Source organism: Antedon bifida, chromosome 8 (assembly GCF_963402885.1).
Source record: "Antedon bifida chromosome 8, ecAntBifi1.1, whole genome shotgun sequence".
Classification (NCBI taxonomy): Eukaryota; Metazoa; Echinodermata; class Crinoidea; order Comatulida; family Antedonidae; genus Antedon; species Antedon bifida.
Genome location: NC_136233.1, coordinates 11,705,032 through 11,721,703, shown reverse-complemented (window position 1 = coordinate 11,721,703; position 16,672 = coordinate 11,705,032). Strand labels below are relative to the sequence as shown.

The following is a 16,672-nucleotide window of genomic DNA, read 5'->3' as shown; positions in this document are numbered from 1 at the left end:
GAATATTCAACATACTTTTGAAAGAATTCAGAAAAATAATACTCAACATAGCATGAATTTGTGATTTCAATAATGCATTTTAATATAAACAGTAATATCTTATTTGTCTATTGCTTTATTTAAATCATTTACCAGTAATAAATGGAATAGTCCAAAAAGGAAATGGAATATTCTCAGGCGCATCAGTATGCAGCAATTAACTGACAAAATGTTCTAAAGTATCGTAATAACTATAACTATAACTATTATAAGATATATTTTTCCCCTGACATTTTTTTCTCAAATATGTCATCCAAAATTTGGAATGAAAAACAATTATTTAATTGAAAAACCTGTAACCTAAAGCAAAAAATAGTCAAATTGTCTGATCTTGTCTGAATTTAAACGTTTGATTTGTCTTTTATAAGTGAACATTTTCCATGTTTTTTTAGGGCATTACTTCTAGCTTTAAACTTACAATTAACACATTATTAGTTCAATAATTAATTAGATACGATTAATATAATATTAGGTAATTGCTCAATAGCCTAAACAAATTACACTGTTTCGTTTGCTAACATCTTATTGTAATGTTCAACAGCAACGGAAATCACCATCTTGAGCATTTCTGGAACTTCTTTGTTGGCGGAAGATTCTGTTGCTACAGATGGTACAAAGCAACAGCTATCAAGGGCCTTTTTGTAAATACCCGTCTTTTTGTTCAACACTGTCTTTGTCTTAGACACCCTCCAATTATCTCCGACACCCGGTTTCCAATGTAGAAGGTTTTCAGTAAATTCTAGGCCTACCTTGGTGCAAAACTTTCTCATGACAGCCTCCGGGTCTGCGATGAGGTCTTTTGTATCAATAATCATCGGACTTTGGCCTAGAACAGTTTTTATATGTTCCATAAGTTTATACAGGTCAGTAAAAGGACTGCCTGACAAATAATCTTCAATTGTAGTTTTCGCAGTGTTCCCGACATCCGTAAACTTATTTTGTAATGCCATAGCTTTGGTCGCTATTACAAGTGGATCCCGAATAAGAAAAACATGCGTGAAGCCTTTTGGTAGATATTCATATTTACCTGTCATTGCTAACGCACTATCTCTAGCAAACACGACGTCGTGTTCTGGGAAATCAGCCTCTAACATCCGTTGTACGTTTTTGTAGGTGTAGTCTGTTTCTACGCCGCATGGTAGGTCTTGTTCTGTTGTATTGTGCTTTCTATCAGGACCGTATAAATAGGCTGTGTGGAACGGTTCTTGAAAGACAACGCATTTATCCAGATTGGCGACTGCTTTAGTAAAAACCGTTGAGAGACTTCTTGGCGATGTCCAGAACATAACTTTTATTGGTTTAGAAGAAGGCGTCTTAGCCATATTGATGTTTTAGCTGTTTTAAAGATTAAAATAGAGTTATCTTTATCAAATCGAAATTTCTGACAGAAACAGCTAACTTGCCTAGGCCTAAGGTAATGTCCAAAAACAATTATTCATATGCCACCAACATTATAAATAGCTATATCGATAGGAATACCTGGTACCATTTCCTATTAAGTTACTATTTGTAATTTGTTGAAGGTACTGTGGTTATACCTACCGTTAACAGAAGATAGTTTCATGTTTCATTGGTGCCACTGCGCCGGATTGATCGTCGACGAAGGCTCGTGTGTGCGAATCATCGTCTTGTTAATTTCTGTTTACACTGTCAAACTTTATGCAAAAAATGTGATGTGCCCATATATGGATACGATGACGTGATATCACTGCCATATTTGGACACATCACACTTTTGTTGTCAAACTAGTTTGATAGTGTACACTGCGTGTTTCGCGTGAATGAGTTCCCTGAGTTCTTTGCATCATGTTTAAGGCTATTTTAGTTGTTTCTAAAGTAATGAAGCAAACCAAACACCAGTTTCTAAATGTTATTTATTATCATGGAGATCAACTTTATACCTAATGTATTCAATCCTAAGTTGATAATATTATTAGAGTTATTATATAGGCCTTCATACTGTAGACATTACAATTAAAAACAAATAAAAATGGCCTAAATGAATTTTAGTTTACAAGCGATAATGGAATAATCCACAAAGGATGAGAGTAAAAATGGAACTATCCCAAGCGCATGAAATGGAAAAAAACAACTGTTGTGTATAACATTTAAATGGTATATTTTTAATATTTCAAGTTGAAAAATGTTCGATTCTTCCATCGGAAAGTCATCGCATACGATGATGACATAAAATAGTGGGTTGTAAATTAAATTATACAGAGAAAAACAATGTATTAAATTGAAAATGTTCACGTTTTTTAATATCTTACCGAATACATTAATTAAAGTAAACCAGTAATTGACATGAAATAAAATAATCCACAAAGAAGAGCAAAATGGAATATTCCCAATAAAGCAACTGTATGGAAGTTAAAGTATGGTGCTTTTCCGTATCTAACCGCTAAATAGTTCTCATTTATCAAAAAGTGAAAGTACGTAGGCTACAATTATTCTTGTTATTCATTTCATTCATTCATTCAATCTTTTATTTCGGAAACTCTGGTCCATAGAAAGTAAATTACATATAAATGAAATAAATAAAATAAACAAAATTACTACTACTCATCTCAGGATGGCATTCCATCTGGAGAGCATCTTCGACTTAACTAAGACGTTGCTTATACATACAATTTAATCGTTAGTTAGGTTAACTTAGTTCGGTTTCGGTAGGATTAAACTTCTGTTCACACTGGACATCTAACAACAATGACGTTTTCCATGGGCTAAGAAGATTTATACTGATTCGTTTGCTAACATCTTATTGTAATATTCAACGGAAACGGTAATGGCCCTCTTAAAATGTTCCGGAATTTCTTTGTTGCCGGAAGAATCTGTTGCTACAGACGGTACAAAGCAACAGCTATCTATGGCCTTTTTGTAAATACCCGTCTTTTCGTTCAACACTGTCTTTGTTTTAGACACCATCCAATTCTCTCCAACACCCGGTTTCCAATGTAGAAGGTTTTCAGTAAATTCTAGGCCTACCTTGGTGCAAAACTTTCTCAAGACAGCTTCCGGGTCTGCGATGAGGTCTTTTGCATCAATAACCATCGGGCTTTGGCCTAGAACAGTTTTTATATGTTCCATAAGTTTATACAGGTCAGTATAAGGACTGCCTGACAAATAATCTTCCATTGTAGTTTTCGCAGTGTTCCCAACATCCATAAACTTATTTTGTAATGCCATGGCTTTAGGCGCTATTACAAGTGGATCCCGAATAAGAAAAACATGCGTGAAGCCTTTTGGTAGATATTCATAATTGCCTGTTATTGCTATCGCACTATCTCTAGCAAACACGACGTCGTGTTCTGGGAAATCAGCCTCTAACATCCGTTGTACGTTTTTGTAGGTGTAGTCTGTTTCTACGCCGCATGGTAGGTCTTGTTCTGTTGTATTGTGCTTTCTATCAGGACCGTATAAATATGCTGTGTGGAACGGTTCTTGAAAGACAACGCATTTATCCAGATTGGCAACTGCTTTAGTAAAAACCGTTGAGAGACTCCTTGGAGTTGTCCAGAACATAATTCTTTTTTGTTTTGACGAATGCGTCTTTGACATTTTGAAAGTAGAATATCTTTAATATAGTGTTTCTGGTTGGAATGGTAAGGCAATTCGAAACTCCTGGCAGCATTACCTTGACAAGTAATATATACAGCTCAACTTGATTTTATATAGGCCTACCGATAAGAATACCTGGTACTGTACCATTTCCGTACTATATATTAAGTTACGTAGGCCTAATTTTATAATATAATAATTCATGTTATCTTTTGTCTATAGGTCTATTACGGTTTCACGTTTCGTTTATGACGCACTCGATATCGGATGCATGTCAAATTAAATAACTTGACTACACTATCAAACTAGTTTTTTTTATAGTGTAGACAAGGCTTTAGTTACAAGTTGTTGCAAACAATTTCTATTGAGCACACATCACATACATAAGTTTCCACTTTTCATATTTTTTGTTCCCTATTCTTTCGTAAGGTTGTAAAAAAGCATAAAAAAAACTTATGGCAGAAAAATGTGTTTTATTCAACTTACTTTCGCGATATTATCAAAATCATTCACCGTATACCGACCGACCGACCGACCGTTACAAATTATCTGTATTTTATTTTCATTTTCTTAGGAGTCATCCGATATGGATAAACTACTGAAAAAAGTTTCTGCCATTTTTTTATTCATGTTTTTTTCGTTGTGGTATATGTTACACATTTTAAATCCATGTACATTTAAGTGATTAAATGGTATTTATTCTGGTTCTCAAGCGCAGCAGCAAGTGCCTCCGAAATTAAAGCATGTAGCAGCTGAGGTTATTTTTATTTCATACGCATCTTCAGCTCACTATGTCGGTCGGTTAGTTGGTAAACACTAACTTGAACACGCGACTGAAGCCATGTAATGGCCTTGTTATTTTTTATTTCATACGCATCCAACAGCGAGTAACTCGCCAAATACAGGATGGATGAGGGGGTGTATGATGGATATGTTGTAGTGTCAACGAAATACTGTATTATCAGAAACATATGCAAGTAAAAAAAAACACATTCATTGGAACAATAGTTTATTTATTATACATTTTGTTAAGACCGTCACCTTACGAATAGCAGTACAGTATAAGATAAGTCTATTTTTCAGTACAGATGTTGGCCTTAATATTTAATTGTTTCACATACTGTCATATAGAGTCGAGCCCAGTTTATGTGGTTCACGCAACCAGTTTTGACCATACCAAAATCATAGTGCTTTAAAGTAGGCCATTTATTCTTTTCATTACCATATCTTTATATATTTTACTTTTACACATTTTTCACAAGTGCAGTACAGTAATGCAGTAACATTTCTTTCATTACAGTATTTTGATATTTCAGAGATAGGCAATATAACATCACAAACATTACCATTTATGTTTATGTAAAAACTTTACCTATAAGTAGATTTATATGCATTGTATACTATAAACTACTTGAAATTTAATAGTGGTTTTATATTTTATTATTGTCATGGTTTCAATAATGGATCAAAGTTCACATAAAACATAAAAACACATGTGAGGTTTTCGCATGATAAAAGTTCTAAACGTGTGAATTATCTGAATTGAAGAATACTGATACGAAGGCCCTTTGTGTCCTTACCAATTTCTGTGCATAACGTCACATTACAAATTTCACCTTTGAACTTTGGAAGGTAACATGTTCCGCTGAGTGGGCATTTTTCAACTGGCTTTCCTCTGTGAATAGAAATAAAAAGGTTGAACATTAAATAGTTGATATGGTTGGTAAGTTGATATGCAATTGAAGCCCTTAAAACAAACTTTAGGCAGGTAGTATCAAGTCTGCTAAGCCTTGCATTAGTATAGTTAGAATTTGATATGGTTAATAGATTATAATTCTGTTGAGTTTGAAGGCCTTACCACCTTTAGGCAGGTAGAATCAGTTTGGCTAAGCTTAAGTGCAGTAAACTTAAGATTATTTAACAAAATGCTGGTATTAAACAATCCGATGCAAGATTAATGAAATTATATGATCATAGTTTAAAGGTCAATGAGAAAATGAGATATATTTCAAATGTAATACTGTACATGGTTAACAATAAAGAAACTAGGTATAGTTTGCAAGAGCAGAATAAGAGTGGTTTAGAAGTGAACATGCCTGCCTTACAATAGTAGAGGTTTTGGTACACATCCAAAATTCATCCTGTACTAGTTATCTTACTGTGGTAATATTATTATGGATATATGTAGTAGTAGAAAAAATAGACTACTATTTATACCTGTAGATTGGTTGATAACTGCTGCCACAGATATCAAATGGGTTATGCTCATCATAGTTCAGTTTGTGAGCATCAGTCGGGCTCTTCTCGCATGCCTGAAGAATCTTTCTTGTCTGAAATAAAATAAATAAAGAAAATATAAATAAAAAATAAACAGCAATAAAAAGCAGGTTTTTTGTCCATTTTATTTTCCTTACTAATGCACTGGAATAGTTTTATTATAGGTGTTCATTAAACAATTATGCATCCTACAGTGAGAAAGAATGGGATTTTAATTAATTCCTTTAAAGCTTTAACTATAGATCGATAATTATTGGTCAATAGAAACTTTATGCCTGCACCTGGCCTTTTATGTAGAACAATATTTAAGGCATAAGAGCTTCAGAAATGAACTTTAGTATGGAATGTCTTGAACAGAAATATTTATATATAATATATATATATATTTTGGATTAATATATATATATATATACTTGCACTGATGAAGGGCTAGTGTTGCCCGAAAGCTCTGCTAACTTTCTGGCTGTTTTACTTTATCGTTTTGATTTAGCTTTCCGCTTTTTTTTGTATCTTTATTGAGATCCACCCACTGATACCCACAGCATTGTCATTTTTTCAGTAACTTGCCTTTGGATTAATATAACAAGTGCTATGGGAATTTCCCTTGTTTTCTTTGAGGGAAAATTATTAATTGTGAGTTTGGAATCTTACCTGTTGGGCTACGTCTGGTTTTGGCCCTAATTCTAATAGTCTTCTAGCAAATGATGCAGCAGTTTTGAAGTTTTTTAATTTAAAGAAGAGATTGAGAGCGGTTCGTAAGGTCAAGATTTGATGAACTGGTTGTAAATTGCAATGTGTGAAGTATGCTGCCATCTATAGTAGAGAAAAAAATAAAACAAAAATAATAATCCATACTTATTTGGGCCAATGTACATAAAGTATTTTTCAAAAGTATATTTCAAAGTATTTAAGGACACAACTTACCTCACAATTCCTCTTCATACCTTCTATTCCACCTCCTTTGGGCATTTCCTTTCTTTTTCTTTCTAAAGATAAACCTAAAATGTATTCTTTGCAGATACCTATTAATTGCTGGGCCTGTTAAAAAAATAATTGTTAATTATTTACAACAACCAGGTCAATTATTCTTAACTAAACAAAACATTTTATTTATAAAATTTGTGATTTGTGAAGGGTAAACATAGCGCTTAGTAGAACTGTTATTCAAGACTAGGCATGAAGAAATATTGTTTTATGCTTCAATGAACACAGATCTGTTTTTAAAACGCTTCTTGTCCTTAATACCTACTGCAACAACCATTTCATCTTGTGTAACACTTGGTTATAAGGTTATTGTGCTACCCATTACCATTACTGTACTTATTCTTTCTAACATAAGGTACAATTCTAGTATAAAACATGTTGACTTACTTCTGTAATGTCTTGCTTTGTGTCAACAACTAGTAACGGAACACTCAGCAATATTGATCGGAATTTTTCAACAGCCTCTGCAAATTTTCCTTGCGTTGTACATTGGTAAGCAAGCTGTAATCGCTGGACAAGGTCGTTCAACTTTAAACCAACCGCCGCCATTCCACTTCTAGCACCGGCTTCACGCCTTTAAATGAAAGTACTGTATTAGTTTACAGGACCATGCCTAAATATTCTACTACACTTACTGCAGTAACTATATTTTCACTTTTTTAGTTAGCTTCTAATGATATGCACTGTTTTATTTATGGATTTTACTTACCAATTTCTATGTGGATATCCCATGAGAGGTGGTAGGCTAGGAATGCCCATATAACATGTTCTACTTCTTGCATATGTTTGAATAAACAATGACTTGTACGGAGTGAAATCAATGACGCCAACTTGGTCGTGTAAAAGCTTTAAAACAGAAAAAACAAGGAATTTGTTAGCAACAAAATAACCATGTTAGTACAATAAGAAGGTATTTTGCTCTAAAGGTTTCAATGATTATACAATTGAAGACCCAATAAGGTGACACCTTCAGGACCCCAAAAAACCTTCCCTAAATAAGGATGTCCTCCCAATAGGCTGTAGTGTTAAAACATATATTGTAAATTTCTGTAATTTACCTTGAAGGTAATCCAAAAAATTTAATTTTCTTTTGAGGATCTAAGATGCCTTATGTCAGATCCAACTTGTCCAAATACATCCCTGAATATATATTACCCTAGTATTCAGTACTCACCCTAGTTGCTGTCTCGAATGAGCCTGCTAGTATGTGGTCTACAGGTAGCTGTGAGTTGCCGGTCCACACTTGTGTCTGGCTCATTCCTTTAGTAGGAGGCGTAAAGAAGCCTTCGTCCCCTCCACCTGGCATAGGACCAACGTCCTGAATAAAAAATAGAATCATTTTTTTTATGAGAGAATAGAGAATAGTTAATAATAATCACAAAGGTGCTCTATACAAACAAAGCATTATTACAAGTCTTTGGGAGTTTTCTGTCATCAGAAAAAAACCCTGGCATCTGACAGGATTTGAACCCAAGATGCTGGGATTTATCTCAATAATTTGTATCCATTAAATTTTAAAATAGCCTTACAAGATCTGGAGGCAGATCCAGTTCATCATCATCCACATCCCATCCTCCTCCTTGTTCGTCATCATCCCCGACCAGAAGTCCGTCATCGCCACCCATTTCATCATCCACGTCCAAATCAGCGTCGGCACCCCAGCCATCTCCGCCGCCATCATCAGCAGCTGCAAAGTCGGCATCCATAGCAGTGGAGACTCCTCCTTTTTTAACTGAGCTGTCGAAGAAGCCTTTGGTGACGGTGAGTAGAGGCCAATTCTCCTCAGACTGTAACACTGGTAGGCATGGTTGAAGGAGCTCTGCATTGGGATCAACTTCAGGAATCTGAGAAAATAAAATGCAAAGAAATTGAAGCCATTGAAATTATCTAAACCAATGCTTTTATGAGTGTGAACGCAATTTGTATTCACACATGTGCACATAACTGGTATGTTTAACTATCAAATTTTACTGACCTTATCTGTCTCTGGGTCAAATTCTGCTTTAAGTTCTTCAGCTTCATCCTCTAGCCCGTGAGTTGCTGCTGTTAAGTAGGCAAGAGATTCTAAAGAGAAGAAATAAAACTAATGTAAACTGTCACACATGTATCATATGTATTATGTTAAGGTTCTGGCTTATGATACTTCCATCATATGTGATATATATGACACTGTATCACAGCCTTTGCCTAAGCTGTACAAATTATAGATATAATACTTAATGTATTACTAACTTTGTCCACAGGTCTTTAAGATCTTTACACGTTCATTGACATCGCCCAGATAGAGGGCATTCTGGTACTGTCCACTCGTATCTTTTCTGATCTCAGCTATTTATAAAGAAACACAATTTTATTAAACATTGAATAATAGAAGATATATTTTGAACAAGGATAAAATAAAACAATTTATATTAGCTGTTTTTTTCCCATGATGTATTCTGTATCTTTAATTTTTCGTTTGAAAGTTTATGTACCTTCTTTATGTTTTTCCTATATAATGAACAGTTTGGATATCTGTGGTTCACTTTTAAATCTGTATTGTGATACTAAAGGTGTTATCAATACATAAATACTTACCAATCTTCATCATTTTACGAAGCTTCTCCAAATTGCCAGTGATCACATACAGGAATGACAGTTTATCAAAATTCTTGGTTCTCTGGTAAGCCATCTCCACCACCTGATGGTTACCCTGCAAGAGGGCTGCTTCTCCAAGCTTCTCCCAACAGGCTTTATCATCAAGTGATTTAGCAGAGTCTAATGCTACCTCAATGTTGCCGCATTCAAGTGCAAGAGCAAATCGGGTCTTTTCATCTAAAAATAATAAATCCATCAAAAAATAAATTTAGTTAGCTATTCAAATTCTTTTCTCAACATCATCATTAAAGTCTGCCTAGACTATCACTATAACATTATATGACAAAAAATGTGATGGTAGTAATATAACATCATGTCATTACCATATTTGGGTACATCACATTTTTTGTTGTCATATAAAGTTTGATAGTGCAGTATCAAACTGGTAGTGATGTGCCCAAATATGGTAGTTAGATGACATCATCATGTCTATATACAGTAAGGGCACATTTTTGTTGTCACATAAAGTTTGATAGTGTAGACACATTTATGTTGTCACATAAAGTTTGATAGTGTAGACAGTACAGTACTTAAATTTGGTAACTACAAAATTATTAATTACCTTTAACAAAATGCAAGGCCACCTCTGGATAGCCTTTCTTCTGGAGGTAAGCGATGATTGACTGTCCAACCAGTTTAGCGTTACGTACCATATGCAACACTTCATCGTATTTGCGATGAATCAACGCCAATTTGAATTTGAACTCTGTTGGGTCGATTGTAAGTACTCTGGTTCGGCATTCACGGTCAAGACAGTACACACTTTGACCTTTGACACGAGTGATGTAAATGGGAACGTCTAGTGTTCTGATGATTCCATGATCACTGTACGGTAACAATTTGAAATTATAGGAGAGTAAGTCTTTTGTAAGTAAGCAAGGTAGGAGGCCACAATTACATGATAAAATGAGATACTTACCCATTGGTGATAGCATATTTTATGTGGTTACTGGTGGTGTAGATGAACACCCCACTCTCATCCCAAGCACCGCTCTTTACACGGATATTCTCATGAATCGTGCAGAGGCTTTCCAACTTGCGATTACAAATTGCAATAGCTGAAAGACAACAGTTCGAAAAATCAGTTTTTGGACTTTTGGACACCCTGATTGAGGGCCCCCTATTAGGAGACAACTGTAAAACAAGCAAGGGGGCGATATGTGTTTTAAGACTTTGGTCAATACCTATTCAAGGAACAATAGAAGCCTCTTTTGGACACCACGATTAATGGTGACACACCTGTGAACAAGCAAGGGGTAAAGTGTGTGTTTTTAATTTTATGGTCAACACCTATTTAAGGAACACCTCATTTTCATTCATGCGAGATAAATCTTTATCTAAAAAAAATGGAGCCTTATAACTTACTGTGTTTACTGAGCAGGGCAACATGTGTCATATCAGATGTCCAGACAGCATACTTGGCCTTAGCAATCTTAACAGAGCCTAGGCTACGCTTCTGTTGGACATCAAACAAAGTCACAGCATCAGGGTCTCTCAACAGCAACATTCCAGTTCCTGCATAAAAAATCTCATCACAAGATGGTGTTTCCACTTTCTTTGTTACTTCGTTTTTCAAGTTCTTGATGATAACCTAAATGAGACACAATGATATCGTTCACTGAACGGCAAATGGAAATACAGCGATTACTCTACATCCTTTAAAACTACAGTGGAAACTTCTCTTTTGGGACACCCTATTCAAGGGATACTCCTCTTAAAGGGATATTTTCCAGTGAAATGAAAAGGGGCAATACATGTTTGAGTACTATGACCAACTCCAAATCAGAAGACACCCCTATTAAGGGGACACTTTGTTGGTTGGTTTGTTTGCCTTACCTTAATGAGGCATTAGCTAAACTATAAGTCTAAACATCTACTAGGCCTACTTACAGCATGAGACCTATCGAGCACAGCAAATCGGTTTCGAGCAACCCACACAGCATTCAGGCCTGCTGATCGTTTGCCTTCTGGAACTAAAAATAAAAAGTGTGATGTACCCAAATATGGTAGTGATATGCTTAAATATGGTAGTGATATGACATCATTATGTCCATATATGGGCACATATGTTTATTTGATGGTAGTATAAAACATAGTTACTTACAATCTGGACTAGCTGAATCCACATTCTTGGGTACTTGATAAAGGTCGTATGTGCTGTTGTCCACTTGAGGTGTTCTCTGTAAAATTACATATTATGATCTCAACTTACTTGATATATATATGTGACCCGATCTCGCAAAACCCTCTCTTTGTCGGCAATTCAAAATTCACGTAATCAGTCAAAATACGTCCAAATCGACTACCCTGGCAGATTACATGTTTTTGCATTTTCGAAATATTTCACTATTTAAGAATACGTCTACCTGATTTAAACTCCCGAAATTTAATTAAAATTATGAAAAAAGAGAGTTTTAAAAACATGTATTTTCCTCAAGCCTAACAATTTATTCACGATCTACGCTAAAATTTTGCGTAAATTCAGTTGATAGTTGCCGAGTTTGACGACATTTTGATCGCCAGTTCGCTGCACAATGTTGAAAGGTCACACATCAAAATAAAGCTCATCCATTTGACATTCCAAATATGGAAGTTTTAGGGCGGAGTTTAAAGAAGGAACCAATGAAAACTTTGATTTACTATGACATAATTTCAGAAAATCCGGTTCTTCGAAGTTTCTGGAACGAACAGCGAACTGCGTGTGTTGCTATGGCGCATCATCGCAATAACAAACGTTATTGGTCAACGCGCTAGATGTTATACGCTCTACGCGCGGAAATAAAAAGTTGTTTACATTTTTGTGAGGTTATTTTCATTTTACACACAGCATGTCGTAAATTGGAATAAAAACGATTTTAATATTCAAAGTAAAGTGTTCGGCGTGTTCTGCAATAGCTGTAGCCTGTATTTGTTTATTCCATAGTAAAATAGACATGTCAAAAACAATTCACGTCATAAATTCAATTGTATTTTCTATATTTTTTGGGGCTAGGCCTTAATTGTATTATGGTTGTACGCCTACCACTACTGGGCCTAGCTTTATTGTCAATAAATAGTTTTCTTTATACATTTTATATATCCAATCGGCTCTTAATTATTTATTTAATTTATTGTCCAGTCCTTTCATCTTAAATTGGATTCAAGTCCAAACATTACAGCGAATCTTCCACGTTATAAAAAAAAACAAATGTATTAAATCGTCAATACAATGTTAGTAGCTAGCAAGCTGTGACTCTGCAAGGCGCCAAACTTGTCTAGGCTAGTTTACTACTAACGCCAGCCCCAATGTCGATGCACCGCTGCCATACACGGCCTGATGAACACCCATGGCATCAGTGACAGTAGGTCTTACAGGCGATGACGGCGAAAATCTGAATAGGCCTAGCTAGGCCTAGGCCTCCTTGGTTTTTCGCTGTTGATATCGTATCGTAAACACCTCCGAAACCAGTTAAAATCAGCTTGACGTTATAATGCTGCTTTTCAATAGTGCAAAATAGTTAATTCGAGTGACTAAATAGGTTAAAACGGCGTCTGAAATCAGTCAAATTGACTATGATGTGCACGCTGCTATTATATCGCACACACTTCCTGGTATGACGTCATTGTGCCTTAGACCAAAATACCGCGTTGCTACGGAGTTAGTTTTCAGCGCGTATCAAAAAGAATTTCATTGCAAACTTCAAACGCGATTTTCTCGTAAACTAATTGAATGATTTGTAAGTTTTTAAAATGTAATAACTTTTTAAATATTTACTCAATTTTTATGAAATAAACACCACTACAAAGCTTATGATTCAAGTAATCCAAATATATAAAAAAATACAAAATGAATATTTCCGACAAAAGTAGGGTTTTGCCAGATCGGGTCACATATTTTCAGTTATGGATATTTATAAAATTATTAGGATTAAATGATGTAATTTATTTATTCAGGTATAATTTAAACATTTTACAAAAAGCAGACATTTGTCTATTTTGTGTATTGTATTCACACAAATTCACAAAAAACACTTCCCATCAAAACTACATATAAAATTTAAACATACAAAAAAGATATTGAAATAGATATTTAATTATTATTGAATATTGATTTTTTAACGGTCCTTACTATAAATTCTGAACTTTCAAGCTTCCATATTATGGGATAATTACTTAGGTTCATTTTAAAATTCATACAGAACTTTTCAGAAAAAAACTGAATACTTACAGTAATAACAAGTATAGCATTTTCGGCTTGATTATATGACATGCTGACTATCGTTCCTTTGTTTCCGCTGCGTAATTGCATCATGGGAACGTCTTTGGATGTTGTGGAATCAAAACGACGAAGGAACCGTTCCTTGACATAGTACAGAAGGTTTCCTTGTACAGCATATGCTGGTCTTTCACGCTCCAATTTAAAGACAATCATACCACTGTCGTGACCTGAAATGTCAGACAGAGTTTTAAATTAGTAAGCTTTTTGATGTGGGGTCAAATTGCAGTCCAGCTCCCGGTCGAGTTCATGTTAGATCACGTATATAACATTAAAAAAATTCGCTTTTAGGAACTGCAACGCAGCATATCACGTAAAAAGTTTGGTATGAGTCGTGTCATGAAAACGAAAGATTGAGACTAAGATTATATTTGTCTCCCCGGTGCCTGAATCGGAGATGTGAAAGGGCCTTTAATCAAAATGCGCACATACCTGCTGCAAAGAGGTTAAGAGTAGGATGAGCGTTCACAACCCAGAAACGGTCATGTTCTCGACGGAATGTGTTCAGGCAAGACCGCTTGGACATGTCCCAGACTCGGATGCTCTTGTCCTCTGAGTTGGTAATGATCAGTTCCTGTCTCGGGTGGAACAATACACATGAGACGTTGTTGTAATGACCTCTACACGTGTCTACCTCCCAAGCCTTGGCATCTGAAATTAAAAAAAAAATCTTATTAGAGATATTATACGTATGATTTGTCATCTTCAGAAATGAAGATGAATAAATTAAGTTTTAAATATAGAATCACAATGGCTTGCGGCTTGTTTTTTTTGTCAACAATTGATTTATATCATCATATTGGTATTAATTGGTAATTGGTATGACACTATACACACTGCTTCATAACTCACCATTCATTCTCCACAATTTGACATAACGGTCGTCTGCTGCTGAAACAATCAATGGCATTGTGGGATGGAAGGCAACCCAGTTTACGCCTCTATCATGACCCTAAAGAATAAGATAAAACATTGAATACAACTTACAGTATGGATAATAATGAATAAAATGAGCTTTTGTGTACACAGCATACTTTTTTTTCTAAACCTTAGAAACACTTACCTCGAGGACATGTTTAACTGTAGCATCGCTTGTTCCAAAAAGATCAGGTGTAATTGGGTTGCGTAGATGATCATCTAGGCCTGCTGGTCCTGGTGCTACATTTTTCTTCCTAAGGCCTAACATAAATTTATTAAAAACAATTGTGTCAGAATACAATATATCAAATATATGAATAAAATTACACAAACCAAGTGGTGTTGGTAGTCTATGAGTGCCGCTTATCTGGATAAACCAAAAATAGCCTATCCCTCCGAAAGAGGAATACATTACAAAAGGAACTTTAACATAAAAATATATCGCACCCCCTTCGGAAAATGGTATAGTCCATTCCAGAGCGTCAAAAATGTTTTGTTTTATTCACTTCAGATTATTTCCTTACCTGAAATGTCCCAGACACGAACGGTTTGATCCAATGAAGCAGACACAACAAGATCCTCAGTTGGGTGAAAGTTTGCACACATTACATAATGATTATGACCAGTCAAGACACTGAAAAAGAACATCAATAGAACTGTTAGCCTTTTGAGGGATACATACATTTTAACAGTAACCTGAGTTGTCAGTTGTAACCCTACTTACCAAATACAACCTCTAGATTGCCAATTCCAAATCCTAATTGTCTGGTCATCAGAAGCACTCAGAATCCATGGATACTCCTGCAAACAAAACAAAAGAACTTATTATTTACATGAGGACTAAGACTTTTGATGTCATATGGAAGTACTACTATCTGCATATTACAATTTAGTTTGGCAATTTTTCTCAAGTCGTCAGACTCAATTTGATGGAAGGTCTCTAATATCATAGATTTTGAACTCATGCTGTGAATTTCTTTCATCGTTAAAAAGTACACTAGCAAACGTTCACAATCGCCTGGGCTAACAGAATTAATATGATAACGTACATGATGGAAGAAGGTTGTTCTAATGTAGTCAAGATGTCCCAGCAATGTAAACAGGCATCGCTTCATTTTGTAGTTCCACACTTTGATCTTGTAGTCATCACCTCCGGAAACGAAGAGAGGTTGCTGAGTGTGAAAGCAAATACCACGCACTGGGCCGTCATGCTCATCAAACTTTTCAAGAAGTGTGCACATACGGTAGTCCCAAAGTTGGATTACACCATTGTGAAGACTGGTAAGGATCCATGGTCTGTTCGGGTGAAAAGACAGTCCTGTAGGAAGGGTAGGGAAAAATATGATGATGCAGATGTTGAAAGATGATGACTTGAAATATTATTTAATTAGGCCTAGCTAGGCAAACAAAGTACAGTAGTAGGCCTACCTACGCAATCTTTCGTTTTTGTACTGCGTGTGTACTGTAAACTTACAAAAAAACATGGAGTAAAGAATTAAAAAAAAACACTCACTGCTGTGAATGGCGATGTAAAATCGTTCATGCCTAACTCTAAAGCAATCTTATTTACAGCTGGCTGTTCTTTCTGACTAGCTATCCTCGTAAGACATTTCGATTTTAGCCTAGGCCTAACTACGCTAGCTAGCCTATAATGCCTCTACTAGGCCCTCTAAGACTAGGCCATAGGCTGCTATAATAGACCCTACAAACATCACTTTATTTATAGCCTTGCTTGCCTAGCCTAGCTAGCTAGCTTAGCAAACATGATTTTTATGCTCTAAAATTACCTTTTACCCTTGCAGACTTAGTTTCAAATTTTGTCAGCATTTTATTTATGTTCGCATGTGTCTTTAAAATCTCAAATGCATAAAAATAACGTAATTTTACCAACTTTAACCCGGCGAGTATGTCTAAAAAACCCCACCGATAATATCGCGAGACACGTCACACTTTACACGTGAACTTATCAAAAGAGGGCGCTGTGTAACAAAAAAAAACTCCGTCA

At 35.4% G+C, this 16,672-nt stretch overlaps 3 protein-coding genes across 3 annotated transcripts; all 3 read right to left on the bottom strand.

The window, feature by feature from the left end:
* Positions 1-536: 536 nt before the first annotated feature.
* On the bottom strand, positions 537-1,361 carry LOC144850970 (uncharacterized). The gene has a single exon (XM_078708491.1). The coding sequence runs from the start codon at positions 1,359-1,361 to the stop codon at positions 537-539; it is 825 nt and encodes a 274-aa protein (XP_078564617.1).
* Positions 1,362-2,656: 1,295 nt separating this feature from the next.
* LOC144850566 (uncharacterized) lies at positions 2,657-3,594 on the bottom strand. Its single transcript, XM_078707861.1, has one exon. The coding sequence runs from the start codon at positions 3,558-3,560 to the stop codon at positions 2,772-2,774; it is 789 nt and encodes a 262-aa protein (XP_078563987.1). The 5' UTR covers positions 3,561-3,594; the 3' UTR covers positions 2,657-2,771.
* Positions 3,595-4,588: 994 nt separating this feature from the next.
* Positions 4,589-16,607, bottom strand: LOC144850943 (coatomer subunit alpha-like). The gene is made up of 24 exons (XM_078708461.1): positions 16,455-16,607; positions 15,717-15,985; positions 15,392-15,468; positions 15,192-15,301; positions 14,813-14,928; positions 14,602-14,701; positions 14,182-14,400; positions 13,702-13,919; positions 11,599-11,674; positions 11,385-11,467; positions 10,860-11,085; positions 10,414-10,552; positions 10,057-10,319; positions 9,435-9,671; positions 9,090-9,185; positions 8,833-8,921; positions 8,387-8,701; positions 8,032-8,175; positions 7,567-7,703; positions 7,245-7,431; positions 6,798-6,911; positions 6,525-6,686; positions 5,814-5,926; positions 4,589-5,271 (listed from the first exon to the last, which is right to left on the bottom strand). The coding sequence occupies exons 1-24, from the start codon at positions 16,492-16,494 to the stop codon at positions 5,130-5,132; spliced, it is 3,672 nt and encodes a 1,223-aa protein (XP_078564587.1). The 5' UTR covers positions 16,495-16,607; the 3' UTR covers positions 4,589-5,129.
* Between the last annotated feature and the right edge of the window lie 65 nt (positions 16,608-16,672).